The 16,223-nt window shown below is 46.0% G+C and overlaps 1 protein-coding gene across 4 annotated transcripts in view; it reads right to left on the bottom strand.

Annotated features, from left to right (window-relative positions):
- SECISBP2L (SECIS binding protein 2 like) overlaps positions 1 to 16,223 on the bottom strand; it is an 877,433-nt gene that overhangs the window by 827,082 nt on the left and 34,128 nt on the right. Inside the window, exon 1 of one of the 4 annotated variants that reach the window (XM_086958271.1) lies at positions 9,286 to 9,308. The exons of the other annotated variants lie outside the window; for them this stretch is intronic. Coding sequence (XP_086814397.1) covers positions 9,286 to 9,288 — 3 coding nt within the window. The 5' untranslated portion in view covers positions 9,289 to 9,308. Of the gene's footprint in view, positions 1 to 9,285; positions 9,309 to 16,223 lie in introns of those variants that run through there. 4 annotated transcript variants of the gene reach the window in all.

Below are 16,223 nucleotides of genomic sequence, written 5' to 3'. Positions count from 1 at the left end.
AAGAAAAAACTACACAGCTGTCTCTCCGAAATGGCGGATTGGATGCGAAACCACTGCTTAAAATTAAACGCCGGCAAATCAGAGATCCTACTATTCGGAGGAGCCAAACTCACATGGAATGCCACATGGTGGCCACCATCATTGGGGTCAGCCCCCACCCCAAAACAGCATGCCAGAAATCTGGGTATCATTATGGACGACGCCCTATCCATGAAGGACCACATACGATCACTTTGGGGCAAAGGCTTCGCAATACTTAAACTCCTGGCAAAAATCTTCCCCTGGATACCTCTGGACTGCCGACGTACAGTCACCCAGGCCCTACTGGTCAGCCGCCTGGATTATGGCAATGCCCTGTTTGAAGGGATGAACGAACAACTGTTCTCCCGACTACAGGTCCAACAAAACCAGGCAGCTAAACTGGTTTGCAATAAAGGCAAGCGAGACTCAGCATCCGCATGCCTCAGAAAACTCCACTGGCTACCAATGCGCCAGAGGGCTACCTTCAAAATTCTATGCCACGCGCACAGAGCTCTTAATAAAACTGGCCCACTATCCTCCAAGGGAAAATCGAATTCTACACCCCCAACAGGAATTTAAGATCGAACCAACTGGCTCTGGCTAAACCCAAGCGCATTTACAAGGCAAGGATCGGTGGACGCGCCTTCTCACATCTGGCCGCCAAAAGGTGGAATGAGTTACCTGTAGAACTCAGACACACCACAAACTACCCCCAATTCCGAAAAAAACTAAAAACTCACCTGTTCCCTAAAAACGAACTCTCAGCACAGTCCTCAGCAGTCTCTTCTGTTTACAGCGCCGTGATATCCCCCGGGATGAGTGTCGCGCTTTATAAATACCAGAAATAATAAATAGAGTGACTAGGGGGTGCAGAGTGACTAGGGGGTGCAGAGTGACTAGGGGGTGCAGAGTGACTAGGGAGTGCAGAGTGACTAGGGAGTGCAGAGTGACTAGGGAGTGACTAGGGAGTGACTAGGGAGTGCAGAGTGCTTAGAAGGTGCGGAGTTACTAGGGAAGCTAGGGAGTGCTAGGAAGTGCACAATGCTAAGAGGTGCGGAGTTGTGTGTGGCTCTGGGGGGTGTGTGTAGCTCTGGAGGGGGGGTGTGGCTCTGGAGGGGGGTGTGTGTGTCTTTAAGTGTGTATGTGTGACTAGGGAGTGCAGAGTGACTAGGGAGTGCAGAGTGACTAGGGGGTGCAGAGTGACTAGGGGGTGCAGAGTGACTAGGGGGTGCAGAGTGACTAGGGGGTGCAGAGTGACTAGGGGGTGCAGAGTGACTAGGGGGTGCAGAGTGACTAGGGGGTGCAGAGTGACTAGGGAGTGCAGAGTGACTAGGGAGTGCAGAGTGACTAGGGAGTGACTAGGGAGTGACTAGGGAGTGCAGAGTGCTTAGAAGGTGCGGAGTTACTAGGGAAGCTAGGGAGTGCTAGGAAGTGCACAATGCTAAGAGGTGCGGAGTTACTAGGGAAGCTAGGGAGTGCTAGGAAGTGCACAGTACTAAGAGGTGCGGAGTTACTAGGGTAGCTAGGGAGTGCTAGGAAGTGCACAGTGCTAAGAGGTGCAGAGTTACTAGGGAAGCTAGGGAGTTCTAGGAAGTGCACAGTGCTGGGAGGTGCGGAGTTACTAGGGAAGCTAGGGAGTGCTAGGAAGTGCACAGTGCTAAGAGGTGCGGAGTTACTAGGGAAGCTAGGGAGTGCTAGGAAGTGCACAGTGCTAAGAGGTGCGGAGTTGCTAGGGAGTGCTAGGAAGTGCACAGTGCTAAGAGGTGCGGAGTTACTAGGGAAGCTAGGGAGTGCTAGGAAGTGCACAGTGCTAGGGAGTGTAGAGTAACTAGGGAGTGCTATGGAGTTCTAGAGACTGCAGAGATTAAGCTAATAACAATGTAAGTGACAATGCCATTTATTTATCTGTTTTCTAAACCAACACATAAATAAAAAATTTGTCCTTAATAATGCCAATAGCTCAAACTTTTCCAAAGGCGAAACCATTGCATTGAAAATGCTTGTTCCTCTTTGATGCAACACAGACGTTTTTATCGCTTCCTTTGGTAGAGAACGGAACTCTTTTCCTATGATTTTATAATCATCCTTTACATTTTTATTTTTGACTGCCCTTTTGTTAATGCTGCTATTTTATGCAGTTGACCTGGAATCCTTCATTGCAAACTAATTGATTTTTGCTTTATTTCCAATTTTGACCATGCTCATCGACTCTCCTTAGAGGACTTTAAAACGGATTCCTTATACTTCTTTGCTTTAAATCTTTAGGTGCTGTAAGGTGAATCAAACTATACTTCTGCCTTTAATGGTGGTAGGAATCTGTAACCTCAGGTCTGATGTTTGTTTTAAACCATCCTCTTTGGATTTGAACCTCAGACTAAATGTGTAGTATTGTACAACATGCTTTAGTATTCTTGACTGAGATATTTAAGGAATTGCTTATCTTTATCTGGAGAACCTATCATTAGATGGACAGAATGGAAAGAATATTTTTTGAATTACATTGCTACACTTGACGATAATGGTAGTGTTTTATCACCAGAAAGGACAAAGACTCTTGATGCACTGTCTTGGCCCTGAAGGACTCGGGGTTTACAATCAGATGCAAAAAGTGTAAAGAGCTGGTGATTTTGATGTGCCACTTTCAATTTGGATGAACATTATTCTCCCACTGTGTGTGTCACAAATACTTCACGTACATTATTTGAAGAAAAAAAAAAAGAACAGAATGAGTCAATTGAGGAATGTGGGTCTATTCTAGCCACGACATGCAAATTTGGTAATCTACACTACGAAATGTTACGGGATCCAACTGAAATGTGAACAAGGGGTAAGATAGAAAAATAAATTTAAATGTGACATCTCTTGCTGCCGGTTCGCCCCGCGCGCCATCTTCTGTTCCTTCTTATTTATTTTATTTATAGATTTATAAAGCGTACAGCTACCCAACAGGGTTTCCCGGCGATGAGCAGGACAAAACGCAAGCCACAGGTTGCAGATAGAAAGCGCAGAAGGATTAAACTTGGTTGGAAAGGAAGGTCTTTAATTTCTTGCAAAAGACTAAAGAGCGAGTGACACAACCTAAGTTCCAAAGAAAGAGAATTCCACAGTTTGGGACAGAGATAGGTGAACGAGCAGCCTCTCATACAAGAAAGATGGACTCTGGGAACAGAGAGAGGCTTGCTGATCTCAGCTGTCGAGTGGGCATGTTAGGTTTATCCAGGCTTTGTATTTGGGGGTTGCCAAGCCATGTTTGGCCCGGAACATGTAACATAAGGCCTTAAACTCAATGCACTTGTCACCTTGAGCCAATGGAGTTGATGAGGTGAGGCTGAGGCAGAAGCACACCCAGTCTCCCCTAAGACTATCACAACGTTGTGATTAGTCTAAGCGTTGAGGGGGGGTATGGGGGGGGGGTGATGCCTACACTAGGCAGATTCCACACACCCACGCACATGGACAGAGGTTAAAAACTGGGGGACTGCTATGGAGGATGCAGTCTCAAAATTTCCAGAACTTAAAAGAGAACGATTGCCTCCCAAAAGAGCAAGTTATACCATATAAAGCACTGAAAGAAATGTTCTGAAGACCATGGAACTGAATTAGTGCAAAACCACCAACACACAATACAACAGCTGTTATACACGATGGGTTCAGGGAGAAGACTGAATAACTATCCTGAATATGAACAAAACTACCCTTATCTCTTTAAAAGCACAGTCGGAAGAAGACAAGTGACAGGAATACAACAAAACTGAATCATAAAATACACGCACAAATTGTACAAAAAAAAGCACGCTTTAAATAGATGGGAGTTAACCAACTTCCTTAGGTCTTCTCTAACCCCACAAGAGAGCATAATATATCTTTTCCAGAAGTGAGATAGTTTGGTACCCAAGACAAGTATATAAAATCCCAGGGTAATAAAATCCCAAATTCTGGATTCATGTTGTTGATGCAGGAAGTACAATACTATGTTATAGTCTTTTTTCTTCTTTATTTAAATGCTAGTGAAACCAAAAACAGCCGACATGTGTTTCGCCCAGAGGGCCAAGGGCTTTTTCAGGGCAAACTGTGACAGTTTCTGATTGTGAGGTCTAAAGTCATAACAATGAAAACTCCATATATGATGCATGCCCGATCGGGATGCGTGGAGTAGTCGCTGCAGCACGATCGGTCTCTGCAGTCCGATCGTGCTGCAGCGACTACTCCACAGAAGAAAAAAGAAGAAAGAAAAAAAAGGACTATAACATAGTATTGTACTTTCTGTATCAACAACGTGAATCCAGAATTTGAGATTATTACCCTGCCCACAATATACATTTTTTTTTAAATTTGTTTTTATTATGATGAAAAATATACAGCGGAGTAAACCCCAGCTTAAATTGAGACCGGGTCCGGAAGACCTAAGTATGAATGATAAAAACACCGCCATTCAGCCCACATCCCGGGGGCTGGGCGAAAATATGGTAATGAACTAAGGAACTCCGCATTCATGGTAAGAAACATGAAGGCGCTATCAGCAGCAAGGTAAGAGTGCATCATCACATTTTAACATTATTATCAGTTGAAAACTTTAGTGTAACATGGTAACACTGAAACAGTCCCTCCCCAAACTTGGCATCATTATTAAACCATATGTGTACAGTGTGTTCATCTCATGAGGGCCCACTCAGGCACAGGAAACAGAATTATAAGCAGAACCTTTGAGAGACAAAGGAAATCACAATTACAACAGGGATTATACATGCGTTACCAGGAGGGCACTACTCCAGGACAGTCCCCCCCGTCCCCGCTCCCGCCACCCGCTCCCTCGGAGTTCGACTCCTCCGGGGTAAACAGTTCAGCACTGGTAGCGTCCGAGTCACTACAGGACGACCCCACAGCACACATCCTCCACGCAAGCAGGTCCTCCTGCAGCCTTTCATCCCTGCGTGTGTGCTGCATGTGTGTTTCCTCAGCCAAGGACCATTCCCGGACATCCCTAAGCCACAGCGACACCTCAGGGGCCCTATGACCCATCCAGGTGATAGCCACCCTTCACCTCGCTAACACCAGGAGCAGCTGCAACATCTTATAGGATAAGTTTCTCTTCTTGGGCTTGGGGACCAAGGCCAAGAAACAGTGAAGAGGAATCAAGGCGATCCGGAGACCTGTGACATTCCGAATGCGCTCCACACTCCCAGGCCAGATGCAAAAATCCCGCCCCTCCACCCCACACCTAGGGCAATTGTGCCGTCTGTCTTCAGAGATACGGCATAGGGAGACCGGGGTCATATAGGTGCGATGAACAAAGTTGAAGTGAATTAGTTTGAACCTCGCATTGCACGACACCTTACGGGTGAGAGCTCCGATGCGTTTGCACTGTCCGGGCTCCAGGGCAACACCTAGGTCTGCTTCCCAGGCCGCCCAGGCTGGTGAAACCGGCGGGTCCGAGTCATGCCGCATGGCCGAATACAACAATGTGATCAGCCGTCGTCCTCTACCACAAGTAAGAGGGATGTTGAGGGTGTGGGACATCGGAGGCGCCTCCGGAAACCGCGGCCAGGTCTCCCTCGCCATCTCTTGGAGACCCATGTAGTGGAGGTATTGCCCCTCACTCAGTCCAAAGGCCTCCGTAGCATGTTCAATGGACACAAAGGAGTCGTCCGGATACAGGTCCACTAAGGTCTCGCAACCCCCCTCTCGCCAGTTTCCGGAAGGACATATGGTCCTCCATAAGTATCACGGGTGCTAGAATCCACACTGGCAACTCCCTGTGAAAGGGGGCCTGTCTCAGGATCCTCTCAACAAACCGCTGTCAGATCCCCGCAGCATGCCTCACTACATATGACAAGGTCTCATCTGCTCCCCTTCCCTGCATCAGCGCCACCTGCAGCGTCCTCTCATCCGCCCTGGCCGGCAAGAGTCTCATTTCCCAATTATCTGTGCTTGCGAACCATCTCGCAGCTGGTAGGAGCTGCGCCACATAGTAATACAAATCAAATCTCAGAGCCTCCAGACCCCCCTCCTCCCAGCTCCGGACAACGGTGTATAGAGCAACCCTGCTGCGCCCACCTGCCCAGAGTAACGATGTGAGTAACGTGTTGAGCATGCGAAACATTCGTGGGGGGGGGGGGGGGGGGTTTACAGAGAGTTCTGCAGGACGTAAAGCGTCCGTGGCAACATTACCATTTTTGCCACTGCCAGCCGTCCCATGAGCGGGAGCGTGTTCCAGAAAGACACAGATTGTTGGAGGGATCGTAGCACCCGCCCGGCGTTACGTGCCAGCAATTGCTTGTCCGACGGGCCCACCTGTATTCCCAAATACCGGAAGGCCTCCAGTTCCCATCTCAATCCCAGTTGCCAGAGGTCCACCCTCGGGTCCGTACCACAACCCGCCAAGGGGAAGATCAGGGACTTCCAGGGATTTATTCGCAGACCCGAGGCCGCACCAAAGCGGTCCAGAAGCTGCAGCAAAATGGGCAGAGACTCACTCGGAGACGTTAAATAAAACAGAGCATCGTCAGCATATAAGGAAATCACATTCACGGAATCTCCCACTCTGATCCCCCACTGTGCCATTTCCGTATTAACAGAAACTGCCAAAAAGTAGTGGCGAGAGGAGACACCCCTGCCGAGTGCCCCTGCCAAAGGCCAATCCGCAGAACGCGCCGATCCAAGCCTAACTCTGGCGCGAGGCGCCCTGTATAGGATCCGGATCACAATATACTTATTGTGGGCACCAACTTATCTCCCTTCTGGAAAAGGTACCTAATACTAGATGGTCCCTGGGTAAAACAACCAGATGGGCATGTGCTATAGCAAAGATTGGGTGACTGATTGTGTGTGAACCGTGGTAGCACCCTAAAGCAGAATCCAGATTTATTGATTTAGCAGTGATATAAGCAACAACATGTAACAACAAAAGGGAGATTGTATTCACAAAATGTGAGTGGGGATTACTCCTGTTCCCCTGGGTGAGGTATAACAACTAACAATAGGAGGAGTATCACCAGAGAGAATCGTGGATTCTTAATGGGATGTGTTTTGGAAAAAGGAAAGAATTCTTCCTTTTGTAAAAAAAAAACCCTTAATCTGGTAGACCAGATCACCTCCAGAGATACTCTTGGTCATAATTACCCTCAAAGTATCTCCACACTTCTTTTTAACATTGTCCAGTTACTTACAAATAAAAAAATTGTATTAAGTTAAACCAGGACAATTTTTAACACACTTTTTTTGCACTTAACATTCACAATCCAGCTCCACTGTAGTCCAGGTGTTGTAGCACACCCTGATGGCATTCGGTCATCAGGGTGGACCCCGATGATGAAGCATGTCACCACTAGGTTGGTGAGTGAGGGTTTTTTTTACAAAAGGAAGAATTATTTCCTTTTTCCAAAACACATCCCATTAAGAATCCACGATTCTCTCTGGTGATACTCCTCCTATTGTTTGTTAGTTGTTATATAAGCAACAACACCATCAGCCAAAGCATGGACATCTTCCATAGGCCCTTCCCTGAAACAAGTGACAATGGATCCAGAAATGGGCAGAAACAGAGAGCACTATTAAAAATACATTTCGAATTTTACTCCTTCAGTTTTCCAAAATGGTTTATGTGTAAAATCAATAAATCTATATATGTATACACACACCTACTAAAGGCCTTTTGTATGCATTTAAATAAGAACATGCATTAATGGCCAGTGGGAGTGTCTTTTTAACGAAAAATAATTTTTACTGAAACATTTTTGTACTACGAGTTTTATAATGCTTTTATGGTTGTTTTTCTTACACCGGAATAACGCTTGTTCTGATTCTTGTGGCCATTTTAAAGGCATAGGACAGGAACAATGCAAATCATGCCACTCAGACAACAGATGGGAGGAAAGGTACTTACCACGTTTATGAGACACCACCATATAAAATATGCTACCAAGTACAACTGGGCCTGAAACACATCCTGCCTGTTCACACTATTCATCATAGCTAATCCACACTAGCTACACCAACAGCTTCTTGAGTTAACAGGTTAAGGTTCTTAGTTCGCTTCTGATTCTCTTGTTGAAGTTAACGGAAACTCGGAAATCATAATCAGAACGGTGAATAGTTTAATGCCAAGCACAACATTCTATACAAGACAACATCTTCGGAGTAACAGTCACGCTTTAGTAATTCGGTGATGCAAACGGACAAGGTCAACACAATAATGCGATTGAATCAACAAAGCATGTTTCAGTAATCAACTGGTTTGATTCATCCAATAAACAAGAAAGATTATAACTTATGATTGCACCATGTAGTACTGAATGATACAAACCCAACTTTACAAGGATGAATGCAAAAGCTTTGCGATAAAAAACGAAACGCTATTAAAAAGTGTTTACATAAAACTGGGGTGTGCGCGTCACAGCCACAAATCGGGAGTGCACGTCTACGCTTCTCTCCAGCACCCAAGCTTTTAACTTACCAATATTCAGTTTTAAAACCACTAACACCACATAAAATCACTGGAAATTACATCACACAGTGGTACAGTGGTTCACTGGCTGCTGCCATTACGCGAAATTATATCGCATGCAGTGTGTACCAGAGCACAGATAAGGAAAATATGCTTATTGAACCAGATGGCATCACAGAAAATAAATGTCAATGCATAAACAAAGGGACATTGGAGCGCTGTGATGTATGTTTTTTTCTCACTAGTAAATGTATTCAAAGGAAACACACAACGTCTATACAAAACATGCAACACTACACCTGTGCGCACAGAGCAGTGCGCCGGGGCACTTGAATTTAAACAGAACGTCGAATCCATGTGTGATTACCTTACGCCGATAAACATCCTGTTTGATGAACTGGTACACTGGATGACATGAGTCTACATGTTAAACGAAAAACAGCCAGGGGTAGAGAAACAATGGATTGTTTCACGATCTGTCGCGCATGCCACCAGAGAAATGCATGACTGCATAAATGTATTTGAGGAGGAGGAGGAGGGAATTCTTTGGGGTCCATCTACTACGATAGAGAGGTCCCTAAGAAACATACGAAAGCAGCTAACAAACCCATGTTGTAGCAGCAGCAGCGTGCCTGTCACTAAACAGAAGATTATTCCCCAACTCGCGCGCCGCCGTGCTGGATCACCTGTGTTGCGGTGTGTGTGCTTTGTTTACACACACCACCGACCGCAATCAAAAAAAAGTCGCAGCGTGCTGAAGGGAATCGAACTAGAATAAACTGTAAATTAAAAACTTCTGAGACTATAAACTAAGTTCTCACCATCAATATATGACAGCAGCCTCGGGTGTCCGACACCTCCAAGTCGCTCACTGGGCTGCTTGGAAGACTGGCACGACAGAACACAAGACCTCCTTCAATCCTGGTTCGAGGAGGCGGCGATGACGCGAAACCTCTTTGAGCAGGGCAGCTTCTGTGTTGCGCAGCCCCACCCCCAGAGGTCTCTAGTTGTCTCCAAGCTGCTGCACAGGCTGGGCAAGAACCCCGTTTACATTTTGGAAAGGGTTGCACGTGCTGGTTTTACTTCCATACTACAGGAAGGAAAGCGGTAGCAGTAATTACTCCCTGCAACATATACTGGCAAAGCCAATAGCCCTGGCTTTTATGAACCAACACATTTAAAACCGAGGGAATAATAAATGCTGTTTGCATGTATTTTAAGCACAATTGCCATCTTATCACATAAGTGTGGCAGAGTATGCTCAGACGGGAGCCCCTTGCTCATTTTGCCACTGGATTCAAGCAAGCCTGGCTGAAGACGGCTGGAATGCCAGAAACGGGTCCTGGGAAGCTTGTTTCCGGTCCAGGGAAGGCATGGCTTGGCAGTTCGGGCTGGACTGTTCCCATGAGGCACAGGGTCAGACTGATTTGCATATAGCCATGTCTGAACTGGGGTGGCAGAGTGGGCTAAAGAACGGTGATGGATTAAACCCAGATCTTTTGACTGGGTGTGTTTGATTGGTTAAGATGCCCCGTCCATTACACCCCCTTTTGTACCGCTTTTGGCCGCCATAAGTGTGGCAGGGTATGCTCAGACGTGAGTCCCTTGCTCACTTTGCCACTGGATTCAAGCAAGCCGGGCTGAAGACGGCTGGAATGCCAGAAACCGGTCCTCGGAAGCTTGTTTCCGGTCCAGGGAAGGCATAGCTTGGCAGTTTGGGCTGGACTGTTACCATGAGGCACAGGTCAGACTGATTTGCATATAGCCATGTCTGAACTGGGGTGGCATAGTGGGCTAAAGAACCGTGATGGATTAAACCCAGATCTTTTGACTGGGTGTGAGTGTTTGATTGGTTCAGATGCTCCGTCCATTACCACCCCCTTTTGTACCGCATCTTATCACATTAAGCCTATCCTACTCGCATTATCAATGATGGGAAAAAATAGCCAAAATATAACTTTCAGTGTAGAAGGCATATAGAAGGGAAAAACATGTGTACCAAAGAGCACAGTTGAGTCTATTGTTCAGATTTTTAATAATTGTGCATTCTAATGAAAGGACTCCTTGGAAGAAGAAATGATACCTCGTCAGCTGATACCATGAGGCGAGACAGTTATACTTCTCTGGATAGATCCAAGCCAACTTCTACTCTACATATATTTTAAAGAATTGCTAACAATTTATCAGCCAGACAGCTGCGCTGTCAATATAGAGCTATTTTGAAAAACTTTAGAATAGTCAGCAACTAATATTTGTTGCACTTTGCCATTCATGGACATACCACTTTGGGGGTCATTTAAAATATGTGTGAAGCAGTGAGAAATTACAGCGAAAGTGTGTAAAGTGTTTATAGTGCATTTAACAATAATACATTACGTGTCTGTTAGTTCCAGAACACAAGCAAAAAATGTGTTTTAATTTTGCACCAATTACTGTAATAAAGAGACAAGACCAATGCTTCACATTTAGCTGTAAATTTGCAGTAATGCCATAACTGGTTGTGATAATGATGACTCCCTTGTAATGTCTAACTCCATCCATTACTACATTCATATCTCCTCCCACCACCACAGCTGCGTCAGGGGAGTGAAGTACCTTAGCTAGGGCAGCCAATAAAAAGGTCTTGTGATGTTCATTGGGGGAGTAAATCGAGGTCACCAGGAAATTGAATGGATCTATTTGGAGCCTGAGGGCCAGTAAGCCACCCTTAATTTCAGCCACAGGCCCTAGGACAGAGCCTGGAAAGTGCTTGGAAAACAGGATGGCCACCCCTCCTTTCTCGACCTTCCTGGAAGAACAGAATTGCTGCAGGAATCCTCTAGCATGCATTCTGGGTGCATACTTAGGGAGTGAGTCTCCTGAAGCAAACATATCCCACCCAAAGAATGCTTTAACAAAGAGAATACCACATTTCTCTTGGTAGGGTTGAGGAGGCCTTGCAGGTTAAGGCTAACTATCTTAGTCTCTCCAGACATCTCGACAAACAATTCTTGAGAGGTCAAATTCATGCTTTGCTAATCCCAGAGGAGGTATAAAGGCAGTGTAATTAAGGGACGATCTGCTAGTGATAGGCATGAATAAAAAGTGCAAGGTATTGGCTCGCTGGAGGGGGACCCCAAACAACACAGTACCAACCTCATCATTACAAAACAAAAACAAAAAAAAAGAAAGGAATAAATGAGTTAACAAAGAATGTTCAAAGTCCATCAACAACGGGAAGTCCATACAAATGGGGGCAACTAAGAAGGCAAGGGACACTAATCAGTATTGAAGTTAGCCGACCCTGTCCCCACCAAGCTCAATGCTGCAACGTTCCCCATCGCCCAACGAATGTTCAGCTAGGAGGGTTAGCAGCGTCACTCTCAGCATCGGAGAATGAGCGGATCAGAGCAAAGCTGATGAAGTTTGCCCTCATATCGAAAGATGAGGCAAAAGGGGTAGCCCCAAGTGTACGCTATTCCAGCAGATCGCGGACGGTTGGGCACAGGTCGAAAGTCTCTACTCTTATGTAGTGTACTTGCCGCAAGGTCCTGGAATAGTTGCGGAGAGTGACCTCTAAATTGTAGCGGCTGGGTGGATTGTGCCGCTTTCAGAATGCCTTCCTTCACTTTAAAGTCCTGTACGCAGACTTAGAAATCTGCACGGGGCGGTTGGGCTGGCGAGGGGTGCCCACTCAGTGGCATCAGTCCACTTTAATCCCATTCTCCCCACAGGTGCCCATAACAGAATTAAACAAGGCCTGCACATACCCTTCTAGGTCTGCTCCTTCTCCGCTGCTAGGGACCGCTCGTATAGGAATATTGTTCCACCTCGATCTATTCTCTAGATCCTCTGCATGAGATAGAGATGGATTTGTTGGGCTTGCAAACGGATAACTTCTTGTTGAAGCAACGCAAGTTCCTCCTCCTTGGTCACCAAACTTTCCTCTGGAGCAGCCACCCTTTCTCCAACATCATGTCTCACCTCACTTAAATATGTCTGCAGATCTGTAGTCACCGTCAGGATATCCTCATGGAGAGAAGCAAACATAGGATTCAAAAAATTCACGGGCTACTGCGACGTCAACGCCTTCACCACCCCTGGTCTGCACCGGGCCAGGAGGGTCCCCCGAAGTCTTCAGAAGTAGGTCGCGCGTGATCGCTCCTTTTTTGCTTTGGCAGTCGCCATGGTCTTGACGCAGACGGCGCCAATAGCCAATCAGGGCCAGGGGAGGCAGCACTAGATGTAGCCCCACCATGGCGCAAGCAAGGCAACGGGCGACTCCGGGGCTGTGTACATCAGGGCAAAGAATGGTGGCGCCAATGAGTAGTCCTCTGCTCACCGAGCAAACATGACCTCCACAAGAAAGTACTGCTGGATTAGCTTCCAAGGGGGTTGCTCCTCCTGGCAAAGTCCGCATTCTCCCCTCAATCCAAAGTCCCCACCATCGTGTCGTCACAGAGGTAGTGGCGGTCATGTTGGATGCCGCAAAGGCTTCTGACTCCATTGCGTGGTCATATTTACTAACGGTGCTTAAGAGGATGGGTTTCCCTCCCATGTTCGTTCAATGGGTACAATTGCTGTACACGCGACCAACAGCTAAAATTCGAGTAAACGGCTATATATCAGACCCGATAAATATAGCACGGGGGACAAGACAAGGATGCCCTCTGTCTCCTTTGCTATTCACCCACGCCCTTGAGCCGCTAGCGTGCAAAGTCCGACAAAATCATAAACATTCTGCCCTGCAATTTCCAAGTTGTTCACTGCACATATCGCTATATGCGGATGATATGCTGCTATACGTACGAGACCCCGAACAAAACTTAGCCCCACTCCTTCATGAATATATCAAATTTGGGAGGCACTCTGGGCTCCAGATAAACTGGTCAAAATCTTCCATCATCCCACTGACAGACACCTCATTACCACATATTACAGAATTCCCTCTCGAGTGGCAAGAAGACCCCATAAAATATTTGGGGGTAACACCCCCCCCCCCACGAGAGGTATTCAAACGAATAACATTGGCGGTACTCAAGTTGATTTGGGCGGGCAAACAGGCACGTGTAGAGCTACGCACATTAACCTTACCGTACTCGTATTTCTGTCAACAAAGAGGTGACCTCCACCCAATACTCCTGTATTTTCAAACAGCTCCATGCAAGGTGTTTGAAGTCCGCCATATCCGTACCACAGCGTTTACACCTTGCTTCTGGTCGAAGGGCATATTTATAAAGTTTCACAGGTGTGTAATATGTTTGATGTAAATACTTAAAATGTAGAATTCTTAGATTGCCGTTGGGGGTTAACATTGGAGTCAGGGTACAGGTAGTTTGCCATTCCTCCTCTGTGAGTGGGTCATAGAGTACTTTATCCCATCTCTCATGCGCCCTGTCAGTCGTGTTCCTCATCTCGTTCTGCACTGTAATGTATAGTCGTGAAACTAAATGTTTAGTGCTTGTTGAGGACACAAGAGTTGTAGCGTATCTAGTTAAGGTCGTTCAGCAGGGAAACTGGGGTAGACTTTCTTAATTGCTGCCTGTAGTAGGTGAATTGGAAGAGCAGTGTCTGATTTTTGATGTATGGCCGATCTTGCGCCCTCTTAAACACCCCATTGCTATAAAGGTCCCCCCTGGTATCTATCCCCGCTTGGTGCAATAAGTTCATAGCCACCTCCTCATTTGTAACAGAGAGCTCAGGATGATGACTTAGTGACAGGGCTGGCGCATATAGGGGCAATTTATCTGCCAGTTGTCCTAGTCTTTGCTATGCCTTGCTGGTGGGATCTACCGTGTTAATATCTTTGGCATGTAGTGGAGGTCGGTTATGCGTTATGATAAACGTTAAAGGAATAGGTGATGCATGCCCCTCCTCTACCGCCGTGTCTGTCAGGTATGGGGTTGGATGATACCAGTATATAGCGTATTGTGCCTGAGCACAGAGATAATAAAGGAGAAAGTCAGGTACACAACCCTCATTCTCTCATAATCTCTTGGTCCCTCTTCCTCATGGAGTGGTGGATTACAGGTAACGATGGAAAGTCCCAGGCATTTAATCTCAGGCTGCAGCTCTACTTACCAAGGCCTGGGCAGATAGCACACACAAACGATACTGATCCGCTTGGTTCAAGTGGTCTCATTGGTGTCATCAACGGCAACTCGATCCCATGGTGTCAGACGTTGTATGTGTCCTAGATTTTCTGACGGACCTGACAACGGAAGGTCTGGCGTACCGATCAGTTAATACCTTCCGCTTGGCGATATCCGCCGGCATAGTTTTGGGGACAGGCATCCAGTCGGAGATCATCTCCTTGTCCGTAAACGTCTTAGGGGCATCTGGTTGTCTACTCCTCCAGAACCACGCTACTCTCAACTGTGGGATGTGTATATAGTTCTTTGTTGTTCAAATCCTGGCCATCCAACAAGCATCTTTCTAGGAAGCAGATGTCTGCTAACCTGGCTACTCTGTCTGATTTCCTGAAGGAAGGTATCGGATGTAAGGATGCTGGACCTTACAGGTAGAGTATTAACCCCAGAAGCGGTCACTTTTCACATTTCTAGACGTACTAAATGTAATTCAAGAATCGTGTCCTATCCTGCTTTTCTTAACATCCCCAAATTATGTGTGGTGAAAGCACTAAAGGCATATGAAAATAAGACTTAAGAAATCCGCTATCCGGGTGAATAGCAGTTGTTTATCACACTTACAAAACCTCACAAAGCGGTGTCTTCTCCCACTATTGCAAGATGGATTAGATGGATTTTGCAGGAAACAGGAATTGACATTTCGAAGTTCGGAGAGGACTCCGTGCAGGGAGCTACGGCCTCCAAGGCGTTCTGCCTGGGGCCACGCTTAGAGGACATTCTCAACACGGCGGATTGGTCCTCTGACAATGTTTAAAAGATTTTATTTTAAGCCGATAACGCACTTGGCATCTCGGTTGGTAGAAAAGCTTTAAACTAGCTAATCCTCGCCTCCGGTCTGGACATAGAATGAAAAATGTCCTAGCTATCGTGAAGGAAAGTTTCAATACAGATGCAGAGGAGAGGATTAGCCCACCAAGTAGACTATATTTTAGTCTTCCCACCCTAGAGTAATGGTTATTCCATGGTCTGACGGTTTTTTCACTGGAGAAATATGGGATAATGCCTTGTCCGATACAGCTTATGCCATGTTTGTTATGACAATTGTGATCTCAGCATAAATTGGCTGAACATGTCCTATTTTAACAGTAATTCTGGTCTGCTCTTTTGTTGACATGTTCACGTTCAGAGATGGATTTCTTATCTCATATGGTGTTTTATTTCTAGGAAAGGATTCGAATAAACTGGGTTCAAAACAACCAAGTCTGGCTGTGCTCGCAGAAAGAGGAAGCTAGAGCGATGACAGGGACTGTTGAAGGATACGGCCGCTCTGATTGGTGGACTGGACATTTTTAGTTATCCGATGGTTTGATTGGAAATGTAGTGTGTTTACTGATTTTTAAAATGGCTGCTAGTTGATAAAGCATTGAAAGTTCAAGCCTAACCTCGCCTTCTGGTCCATAATAGAATTGAAACTTTCCTTCACTATAGCTAGGAAATTTCACTATAATGCATGTTATGTTGCTTAAGCCCGCCAACTGCTATTCTTCCCAGAATGAAAATACCTGTTTAAAAATTTTACTTTTTCTAAAATGCTTTTAAAATCTCAATTGAAGTGTATTAGTCTTGTTTTAGATAACGGATGAGTAGACCCATTTGGAGAACCAAATCTTTAATAATAAACTTGTAAATAG

The sequence above is a fragment of the Lissotriton vulgaris genome, chromosome 2_1 (genome assembly GCF_964263255.1).
Source record: "Lissotriton vulgaris chromosome 2_1, aLisVul1.2, whole genome shotgun sequence".
Classification (NCBI taxonomy): Eukaryota; Metazoa; Chordata; class Amphibia; order Caudata; family Salamandridae; genus Lissotriton; species Lissotriton vulgaris.
The sequence above is the reverse complement of the archived record's forward strand: the minus strand, read 5'-3'. Positions and strand labels throughout refer to the sequence as shown.